Below are 11,832 nucleotides of genomic sequence, written 5' to 3' on the forward strand. Positions count from 1 at the left end.
ATTTCCCCCTCATCTACTCTGCTAGTTACATCCTCAAAAAACTCTAACAGGTTTGTCAAACCTGATTTCTCTTTCATAAATCCATGTTGACCCTGCCCAACCCCACCACTATTTTCTAAGTGACCAGTTATCACATCCTTTAATAATAGATTCTAGCATTTTCCCTACAACTGACATCAGGCTAACAGGTCTGTAGTTCCACATTTTCTCTCTCCCTCCTTTCTTAAATAGTGGGGTTCCAATCTGCAAGAAACCTTACAGAATCTTTAGAATTTTGGAAGATGACTACCAATGCACCCACTATCTCTACAGCCACCTCTTTCAACACTCTGGGATATAGATCATCAGGTCCAGGGATTTATCAACTTTCAGTCCCATTCATTTCTCCAGTACTACATTTCTACTAATACTAATTTCTTTCAGCTCCTCATTCTCACCAGTCCCATTTGGTTCTCTCGGGTTCCTGGGAGGTTTTTTTTATCTTTCAGCATGAAGACAGACACCAAGTAGTTGTTTATTTTCTTTGCTATTTCCTTATTCTCCATTATAAATTCTCCTGTCTGTGCCTGTAGTGGGGCCACCTTTGTCTTTGTTAATCTTATCCTTTTTATCCACCTGTAGAAGCTTTTACAGGCCGTTTTTTTTGTTTTTCGCTCATTTACTTTCATATTCTATTTTTCCTTTATCAGTTTCTTGGTCTTCCTTTGCTGAATTATAATGGTCCCAATCCTCAGGTTTACTACTTTTTTTTGGCAATTTTATAGGTCTCTTCCTTTGACCTAATGCAATCTTTAACTTATCTTTAGTAGCCATGGTTGGATCACCTTTCCTGCTGGGCTTTTGTGCCTCAAAGGAATGTAAATTTGTTGTTACCCATGTATTAATTCTTTAAATGCTAGTCATTATCTGTCTACCATCAGATCTTATAATGTAGTTTCCCAATCCACCACAGCCAATTTGTTCCTCATGTCTTCGTAGTTTCCGTTTAGATTTAAGACCCTAGTTTTGGATTGAACTACATCCCTTCCCAATTTAAAATAAAATTCCATCATATTATGGTCACTCATTCTTAAGGCTCCTTTACTGCCAGATCATTAATTAGCTCTTCCTCACAGCACAACACTAAATCTAAAATAGCCCATTCTCTAGTTGGTTCCTCAACATAATGTTCTAGAAAACCATCTCGTATACATTCCAGGAAGTCATCCTCCTCAGCGCAAGTGCTAATTAGGTTTACCTGGTCTATACTGATGACCCCAGTTCACTGATGGAAGTTTGTTGAAGGCTGTGGCTGCTGCACAACCATCTATGGCAATGTGTGTGCAAGCGCAAATCGATTCTCAAAACTTGACTTGCAATGGTTGATGATACACATTAGTTGCTGCTTTTATACGTAACGTAACAGCAACACATTTGCACTGGAGAGTTGCAGTGTTACCTGCAGATAAACGTCGACAACCTTGCATTTCTTCTTCCCTGGACAAAGCCTGACATTTGGAATTTAAGTGCATTTTAAAAATGAATCTGTGAGCCATTCTGCAATTTAAATATATTACTCCATGATCTCCATTGATGACGTTCACAGAGGGTCATGTTCAGTGCAGTCTGTAGATTGCATGGGGTGGGATGGGGATAGTTGGACCAGGGAGAATTATAGAGAGGCAGCTAAGGAGAGTGGGGAGGAAAAGGAAGGTTGGGTATAATAGGACAGAGGAGTTAAAAGGCCAAGGACTAGGGTGGGGTGGGAGGGGCCATAGATGGGTAGGCTGGAAAGAATTGGTCCCAATGGATTATACAGTGAATCTGGAAGCTCAGAGGGCAATGGCCACATTGCTTTAGCCAATGACACTAGTGCGGTAAGTCTGGTTAGAATGGGAAAGAGAGGGTGGGAGTAGGAAAGGACGGCTAGAGAGGGAGAGAGAAGAGAAAGAGCAAAGGTTAAAAATCTCATCAGCCCTGCTTCAGAAGCACTAGATCAGCAAAACCAAAGATACAAACTTTTAAAGTCTGAGATTCACGCAGACAATTCCTGCCTGATTAATCACATAACTGGAATGGGATCATTGAATGGTTACAGCACAAAAGAAGGCCATTCTGCCCATCATGTCTTGTTCTCAGTAAGAGCAATTCAGCCCATAGCCCTTCAAATTTTCTCTCTCTTTAAATAATTATCTGAAGAGTTGCCTCTGGTTCTTAGCTTTTCCTCCGGCTCTGGACTAACACCAATACCATGCATGTTTTAAAATAAGACAACGTTAAGGAGAGCAAAAACAAAAATACCAGGAAAAACTCAGCAGGTCTGACAGCATCTGTGGAAAGGGATACAGTTGATGTTTCGTGTCTGTATGACCCTTCATCAGAACTAAGACATATAGAATATATGTCTATATGTCTTAGTTCTGATGAAAGGTCATACGGACTCGAAACATCCACTGTATCCCTCTCCGGGTATTTTTGTTTTTGCTCTAGATTTCCAGCATCCGCAGTATTTTGCTTTTAACCTTAAGGAGAGGTTGGACTGTTAGAGTGGGACATCCATGGGAGAAATTTTATCCTAAGCCTCCTAACTGGGATTGGATCAACCTCCGGTTTTACACCTCCGTATGACTTTAATCCTATCAAGGTGCAACGTTTCCGCTATGGTTCAACAATCAGAGTGACAGGTTTGCATGAGAAAAACTCATTCTAAAAATGGTGCTAGGGTTTTATAATAACAAGTTGATCCAAAAAGTGTGATGGAAGGACAAATGTGCAGAACTAGTGACAAAGAAAGGGTGGGAGGTGGTGGTGTAGTGGTAACATCACTAGCAATCCAGAGGCACAGACTCGGGGGACCTGGGTTCAAATTCCTGCCATATCAAGCTGGTGGAATTTAAATTCAAATTAATTTTTAATAATTGAAAGCTGGCCACTCTGAATACAATTACTAAAATTGCTGCTGTCCAGACCCACAGCAATGTGGCTGACTCTGATCTGGCCTAGCAAAACACTCAGTTCAAGGGGGCAACAAATGCTGGCCTTACCAGTGATGCCCACACCCTGTGAAAGAATTTTAAAAAAGCTGGGGGGAGCAGACTGATTGGACAGCTCTTGAAAGAGTCAATACAGAGACACAATGGGTATATATATATATAAATATATATGTATATATATATATCACAGCAAACATGAGAAGTCAAAAACTGCACATTTTTAATATATTATGGATTACATACGCACATGGAAGTATTTCCTTTAAACTAGTTCTTCTCATGCATGTTTTAATGTATTAACAGATCGTCCTGTGGATGCAGCTTTCATATTCAGTTTCCGAAAGAAGTCTGTGGATATGAGTCACCCTGTGGATTTGCACGCTGACTGTTCATGTCACTGTACTGATGTATGAACCCTTTCCACATGACAGTGGAACAACAGTGTTCACCATTCATCAATGTTATTAATTCCTCGACTGTAACAATTACAAACGTAAATCTCCATGTTATACTAATTCTTTTAAAAAACATGAGCTACAAATTTGATATTTGACAGGAACTGCACAGCTGGTTATTCTGGATGTTTTAATCTATTCCAATAAAATCTTTTAACTCTTGCGAAGTTGAATTAACAAATATGCGTCAATTATTTACTTATCTGCTTTATTATTTATTCACGTCCCGACCCAGGACTTGAGCACAAAAATCTAGGCGGACACCGCAGTGCAGTGCCGAGGAGTGCTGCACAACAGAGGTGCTGTTTTATGGATGAGATGTTAAACTAAGGTCCCATCCGCCCTATCAGGTGGCCATAAAAGATGCCACGGCACTATGTTAAAGTGGAGCAGGGGAGATATCCCTGGCATCTGGGTCAATATTTAAATCTCAAACATCACAAAAGTAAAGCAGATTATCTGGTAATTTCCACATTACTGTTTGTGGGAGCTGGCTGTGCACAAATTGGCTGCCATATTTCCAACAACAGTGACTACATTTCAAAAGTACTTCATTGGCTGTAAAGTGCTTTGAGAGGTACTGTGGTTGTGAAAGGCGCTATAAAAATGCAAGTCTTTCCTTTATGCTTTGGTGATGTAAGTAACTGGTTTTATATGAACACTGACTGATTACTCTTTAATCAGGAATATTGTTCCGTGGCCATTCCTAGTTCTTTCAATCTATTTTTCTACTAATTGTTGTCATGAAGTTATTAATGTATATACTTTGGAAAATATTTTTCTTTTAAAATGGAGGTTTAGTCTGTGGGTGTGTCTTAATTGGATTAAAGCCAGCTAGTCTGGGTGCTTTGATATATACTAGCTTTGATGTGTAAGAGAGACAGCATGCATTTGCATTTTTTGAATAGAGCATTCAAGAAGAGAGGTGAAAACTTGATGTCTTTCTAGCAGCTGCCAAACAATATGTTTATATTACTAATGTTGGTACAATGAATGGGGTTTCATTGTTAAAAAGGTAAAGTTCAAAGAGACTGGTGAGACAATGAGAATTTGAATTCAATCAGTGGTGGTCGGTATAACTTCAGTAGTTTTCAGGTGGGCAGAGCAGAGGTAATATAAGATCAAAAGGCAGCTGCAAGCCTCCAATTGGCTTCACAGTGAAAAGAACCTCATTTTGAATTCCAAGGTGAAAATGCTTTGCCTCGTGTTTAGTTAAGTCTAGGGATTGCTGTTGCTTTAATGGAAATTAGTTTGGGAATGTGTTAAAAGTAATGATAGTAGTAATTTGTAGCCATGTGTATATATATTTTGACCTGTGTAAATTAAGTTAAAGGAAACACTAACGTAAAACCTCGAAAACTGATGGTCTGATTCTTGAATTTAGAGTCGCATCTCAAATTTAACACTTAAAATTATAGGTTATGACAGTTGTTTAAAGTTTCCCTCTGAGACTTTTTAAACTCTGCTTTACCAACTGCATCGGCCCTAACAATTGTCCCCATTGAAAATAATTTGCATTTATATAGCATCTTTAACATTGTAAAACATCCCAAGGTGCTTCACAGGGGCCATTATGACACCGAGCCAGAAAAGGAGATATTAGGACAGGTGAAAAGGGTTTTTATGGAGGCCCTTCAAGGATGAGAGGCAGAAACAGAGAAAACAAGAGTCAGAGACATAGAGGTTTATGGAGGAAATTCCAGAGAAATTGGGCTCAAGTAGCTGAACACATGGCCAATGGTGGAGCAACTAAAATTGGGATGCTCAAGAGGCCAGAACTAGAGGAGTGCAATACGACTGAGTGGCATGCTAGGCCACTTCAGAGAAGTCAAAAGTCAACCACATTGCTGTGGATCTGGAGTCACATGCAGGTCAGACCAGGTGAGGACAGATTTCCTTCTCCAGAGGACATTAGTGAACTAACTGGGTTTTTATCCCAGATTTATTCATTAATTGAATTTAAATTTGTGCAGCTGCTGTGGTGGGATTTGAACTTATAATGCTGGAGTATTATCTCAGACCTCTAGATTATTGGCTCAGTAACATTAGCATCCAGTCTTCTGTACTCCTCAGCATCTTCGTATCTTTGGTTGATGTTCTTTTCCTGGTTCGTCTTGCTGCTCCCCAGTTTTTTTTCCACCAATCAACATTCACATTGGTTTAGCAATCCATCATTCTTTGTTGGTTCCCCATCTCCATCGAATGGTAACTTCTGCACTCTACTTAACCCATCTTTTGAAAATTTCTCACTCTTCACAGGCCAGGGGGTAATGGATGGTTCATGGCAGGAAGATATAATAGTGAGTGAGTAAGTGAGTGAGAGAGTGAGAGAGACTAAGTTAAATTAAAGGCAACTGGTGAAGGCTTTGATGTATCAGAAGATAAAGTAGGTTTGAAATATTAAGTAAACAAACATGGGTAAGTTTTAGAATGTAAGAAGTAAAGGGAACATTTGTATTTTAAATAAACCAGGCTAGCTTGAATTCAAAGGACCTTGACCAAGTTTCACCTAGCCAGAAGTTGTTAAGAAATAGTGTTTATTTTTCCCAAAGATAACTGGTAAAATTGGTACTATGAGAGATTTTTTATTTTTAGAGTGGTAAAGTCCAAAGACATAGTGAAACAATGGGAATTTGCATTCAAAGGGGAAAATATGTATAAAGGAGAAAAGGCTGTGAGTAAGGGAAGGCATTCTAAGATCAAAAATAAGTGTGAAAAGCCTCCAGCATCTAAGCCTCAAGCTGCTGTCTACAAAGAGCCAAAGTTAAGAAAACTCACTTTAAATTGGATTGTTCAGGGTATTATCTTTCTTTGCCTGGGTCTTTTAAAATCTGTTTGTCTTACTGTTGCCTTAAAAGTGTAACTGGGGGTTAGATTAACTAGAGGATTTAAAAGTTATCATGGCAGTAATTTGTAGATGTGTGCACTTAAAATCATTTCTCCTATTAATAAAAGTTTTAATTTAGTTTTGTAAGAAAACTATAGGACTCAGTGGGCTTATTACCACTGAATTCAAGGCACGCATCTCAAAATTTATACAAATTGCAAAACAGTCGCAGCAGTTGTTTCAAGTTTCCCTTCGGGATTTGAGCAGCTCAGCATTTACCATCGGCTGTGCCGTAACATTCATGTACCAGCTCATCAAGAGAGGGAGGTCACAGACCAGTTCTGCTATAGGTAAGGGCTCAATGGAGTAGTGTACAGGAGTATGCTGATGCTCATGCACACAGAGGCTGGGTGCATTGACTGGCCTGCCAGACTGTCTCCTGTCACAGCGAAGGAACGTGGAGGAGTGTGGCTCTAAGTTGACGGAGGGCATCCTGCAGAGCTTGGTCTCTCCACAGCCTCTGCTCCATCTCCCTGTCGTCCTACAGCTCCCATACCTGTTGCAGCCTTTATGTGGCTAGGACACCAACTCCTGTGTCCTCCTTGTGAAGATGTAGCAAAGCTCCCTACCAAATCCAGGAACTCATCACAACACCTTTAACAGCACTCGACAGAACTTCCAGACTTTTCAAATACAGAAAATTAAATCTTAAACCTTACCTACGAGTTGGATGCCTGGTCTTTTAGGCAATGCCAGTGCTGATCCCTCTTGCAGTTTAATGCTTGTTCTTTGATGAATGACAAGCAAATACATACGCCGGAACTAAATATTCCAAATCTGGAAGTTGAGCGTCATATCAGCGGAATTACAGATCCAAATTTTACACCTCATAGTTCAAGCATACATCAACCATGATCTAATTAATTAATAGAACAGCCTCAGGGAATTGCTGCCTATTTCCATTTTCCTGCATTACCTTTCAGTTTAATCTAATACAGCTTTATTTTTTTTTTAAAACTAATTTCATGGGATATGCCTATCGCTGGCTAGGCCAGCATTTATTGCCCATCCCTAAATTCCCTTGAGAAGGTGGTGGTGAGCTGCCTTCTTGAACCGCTGCAGTCCATGTGGCTTGGTGCAGTCAGAGTGCTATTAAGAACAACCAGGATTTTGACCCAGTGAGAGAGCGAAGGAATGGCCACAGTTCCAAGTCAAGATGGTGTGTGGCTGAGAGAGAGGCTTGCAGGTGGTGGTGTTAGGAACATAGGAGCAGGAGTAGGCCATTCAGCCTCACAAGCCTGCTCCATCATTCAACTAGATCAGGACTTGTCATCTACCTCAATGCCATTTTCCCACTCCAATATCCCTGGGTGTCATTAGTGTCTCTGTGCTGAACATACTCAATGGCTGAGCTTTCACAGCCCTCTGGGGTAGAGAATTCCAAAGATCCACCACCCTTTGAGTGAAGAAATTCCTCTTCACCTTAGTCGTAAATGGCTTGCTCCTTATTCTGAGACCAGTTGCTCTTGATTTTAGCTACCCGCCCTCCCATCCCTTCCACCAGCTAGGGGAAAACACCCTTTCTGCATCTACCCTGTCTTGCCTCTTAAGAATGTTGTAAGTTTCAAATAAATCACCTTTCATTCTTCTAAACTCCAGAGAATACAGTCTCCTCAATATCTCCTCATAGGTCAGGCCCACCACCCCAGGAATTAGTCTGGTGAACCTCCGCTATACACCCTCTACGATAATCCTTTTTTTAGGTAAGGGGATCAAAACGGCACACAATACTCCAGGTGCAGTCTAACCAAGGGTCCTATACAACTTAAGACATTTTTACTCCTGTGTTCCCTGCATCTGTTGCCCTTGTACTTCTAGGTGAGAGTTCACGAGTTTGGAAGGTGATGCCAAAGGAGCCTTGGTGAGTTGCTGCAGTGCACCTTGTATATGGTACACACTACTGGCACTGAATATCAGTGCTGGAGGGAGTGAAATACATGAATTGGGTGCCAATCAAGCTGTCAAGCTTTTTGTGTTGTTGTTGGAGTTGCACTCATCCAGGTAAGTAGAGAGTATTCCAACACACTCCTGACCTGTAGATAGAGGACAGGCTTTGAGGAGTCAGGAGGTGAGTTACTTGTCACAGAATTCCTAGGCTGTGACCTGTTCTTGTAGCCACAAGGTGGGTGGTGCAGTTCAGTTTCTGGTCAATAGTAACCCCATGATGTTGATACTAGGGGAATTCAGCAATGGTAATGCCTTTGAATATCAAGGGGAGAAAAGCAGGGCTGTTCTTCAGTATCCTGGCTGATATTTACCCTTAATTTCCTACATTCCAATAGTGAGAACACTTCAAAAGTACTTCAAGGGTGTCTGGTGGTCAAGAACAGGGCTATGTAAATACAAGTCTTTTGTTAAGAAACAAATTATATGGGCATTTATCTCATTGCTGTTTGTGGAAGCTTGCTGTATGCAAATGAGCTGCCACATTTTCCATATTACACAGGCTACACTTGTGAAGTTCTTCATTCAATGCAAAGCATTTTGAGATGTCCCAATGTCAAGAAAGAATATATAGTGCTTTTTACAACCTTCTACTATCTCAGTGCTTTACAGTCAATTGTGTTTTTTTGATATGTCGTCACTGTTGTAAAGTAGGAAACACAGCAGTAATTTTGTGCACAGCAAAAATCCCACAAACAGCAATGTGAAAATGACATAATCTGTTTTTGAGAGACATTGATTGAGGGACAAATATCAACCAGGGCACAAGGGAGAACATCTCTATCAAATAATGCCATGACATCAACCCATTTAACGTCTCATCCAAAAGGCAACAGTGCAGCATTCACTGTTGTATTGCACTGTCGGTATTGATTTTTATGTTCAAGCCCTGGAGTACAACTTGAACCAGGAACCTGTGGCTCAGCAGGAAGTATGCTACCAACTGAGCTGTGCCTGACATGCACCTGAAAGGCACTATAAAAAAAGCATGTGCTTTAATTTTAGAGAAAGCAAAGCACGGGAGGGGGTGCAGAGGAGATTCACCAGGATGTTGCCTGGGATGAAACATTTAAGTTATGAAGAGAGGTTGGATAGACTTGTGTTGTTTTCGTTGGAGGAGAGAAGACTGAGGGGCGACCTGATCGAGATTATGAGGGGCATAGACAGGGTGGTTAGGGAGCAGCTGTTCCCCTTAGTTGAAGAGTCAGTCACAAGGGGGCATAAGTTCAAGGTGAGGGGCAGCAGGTTTAGGAAGGATGTGAAGAAAAACTTTAACGCAGAGGGTGGTGACGGTCTGGAATGCACTGCCTGGGAGGGTGGTGGAGGCGGGTTGCCTCACATCCTTTAAAAAGTACCTGGATGAGCACTTGACCATAACATTCAAGGCTAAGGGACAAGTACTGGTAAATGGGATTAGGTAGGTAGGTCAGGTGTTTCTCACGTCGGTGCAGACTCGATGGGCCGAAGGGCCTCTTCTGCACTGTGACTCTGAAAGCAGAATTGTAACAGCAGCCTTCTTCCAACTTCCCAGACACCTTCTAATCCCTTTGAACAATGGAATAAATAGAAATAACATGTGCATATTCTGGAAAAGTGCAAACGAGTACATAAAATGATGGGTGGAGCCAAAGTATTGGTGTAATCGAATAATTGTTAGCACTGAACTATCGGACTTTGGCATCAAACTGGGTTCAGAGATCAAAATGAAACTGGCTAATCTTTTTATATCCCTTTCCCCACAAAAATTTCTTCCAACTTCTCCTATTACTATTGCTGGGGGAACAGTTCTGTGGGTATCAGCAGACATTTGGTGCCTCACACAAATGACCATTCTTCCCATGAGAGTATTAAACAAAAAAAAATAGATATGGATTTAGAGAGCACCATTCACAACCTCAGGATGTCCCAAAGCAATTTACAGCCAATGCAGAATTTTTGAAGTGTAAAGAGGAAAGACGTGAAGACATTGAAGAGAGTGTGGAAGACGTTTACGAGAATGATTCCAGGGATGGGAAACTTCAGTTATGAAGATAGCTTGGAGAGGTTGGGACTCTTTTCCTTGGAAAAAAGGCAGCTGAGAGGAGATCTGATAGAAGTATTCAAAATCATGAGGGGCATGGACAGAGTAGATAGGGAGAAACTATTCCCCATTGGCAGAAGCATCAGGAACCAGAGGGCACAGATTTAAGGTATTTGGTGATATGCTCCTATGACATGATAAGAAATCAAACTATGTAAATCAAACTTTATTCTTTATTGCTTATTTAAAAGTGAACTTTGCTCAAACAAAAGATGGCTGCCAGAAGTCACCTGCTGCCTGGAATTGTAAGGTGACCACTAAGGCACTGTATGGATTGCACTGGAGACATGTCCTGACATGGTGCTCATAGAATCTCACACTTGGGACTGTCAAAGTCCATTTCAAAAAGGAACTGTTGAAAGGAAAAGAACGTCATTTCCACCTTTATAAGCTTACTGCTCTAGCAGAGACTACTAAGCTACCCAGAAGAGGGTCAATAACTCGTTCAGAGGCTAAGGACTGGGACGTTATAAGCCACAAAACAAAAGCCAGATCCAGATAAGAGAGAAACATCCCTTTGTGACATCGTTGTGGAGGAAGGAAGTCACATGACTTGAATGACCATTTTGAAACATCTATACACAGTTGAGAACTTAGGAGCAGAGCAATCTGCTGATTTAACTCCAACCTGCAAATATCTGACAGCAGGATTGCAGGCTGACCAAGCAGTCTGCAACAAGTCCTCCACGAATCCTGTTTATCTAGAAGCCACTGGCTACCGCCGGCCAAGTCTCTGAATAGCAACCTCATCTCACTGCATCACCATCATCTTTACCATTTCTGTGGTTCTTTTTACTTTAAAGTATTCATGGTTGTCAAACCCCTCTTTCCTATCCTGCGTGAGTGCACGAGAGCAAGCGCGCGAATGAAGTAGCGATCATTCACCCACCACCACCCCCAGGTTTGAATGTGTGAATAAACCAAACTTCCAATTTAATCCTAAGGCTTTGCTGTGAGTCACTTTAAAAATTTACCACACAAAGGGTTTTTGGAAAAAAACACTACAGCCTATATTTAAAACAAGAAACATCTCTGCTTATGGACAGACTGAGAGAATAAAGTTCAATTTTGCCCCTCTCTCCTGTCCATAACATTGGTAAAAGTAGTAAAAGCGATGAGAAGAAACTTTTTCACATAGGTGAGTGGTTAGGGTCTGGAACGTATTGCCTGAGAGAATGTGGTGGAGAAAGGTTCAATCGAGGCATTCAAGAGGGAATTATATGATTATTTGAAAACAATGGGCAGGGTTATGGGAAGAAAGCAGAAGGGCACAAGGTAAAATGCGCATTTGAGAGCTGGTGCAGACAAGATGGCTGAATGGCCTCATTCTGCACTGTAACAATTCTGTGACTCTACATAAAAGTTCCAAGCATAAATGTATACATAAACCCATAAATGTACTCAGCCAGTAAACTTCTCGAGCAGCGGCTGAATTTAAACAAGATCTTCACAGTTTCAATTTCTTTAATAAAAGTTATTCCAGCAGATTTCCTG

The 11,832-nt window shown here is 41.0% G+C and overlaps 1 protein-coding gene across 1 annotated transcript in view; it reads left to right on the forward strand.

Annotated features, from left to right (window-relative positions):
- The window catches only part of LOC121288987 (vitellogenin-like), a 114,724-nt gene extending 111,339 nt beyond the window's left edge, over positions 1-3,385 (forward strand). Inside the window, exon 35 of the mRNA XM_041207848.1 lies at positions 3,276-3,385. Within this exon, the coding sequence (XP_041063782.1) occupies positions 3,276-3,385 (110 nt within the window). The remainder of the gene's footprint in view (positions 1-3,275) is intronic.
- The last annotated feature ends 8,447 nt before the right edge of the window (positions 3,386-11,832 follow it).

The sequence above is a fragment of the Carcharodon carcharias genome, chromosome 16, assembly GCF_017639515.1.
Source record: "Carcharodon carcharias isolate sCarCar2 chromosome 16, sCarCar2.pri, whole genome shotgun sequence".
Lineage (NCBI taxonomy): Eukaryota > Metazoa > Chordata > Chondrichthyes > Lamniformes > Lamnidae > Carcharodon > Carcharodon carcharias.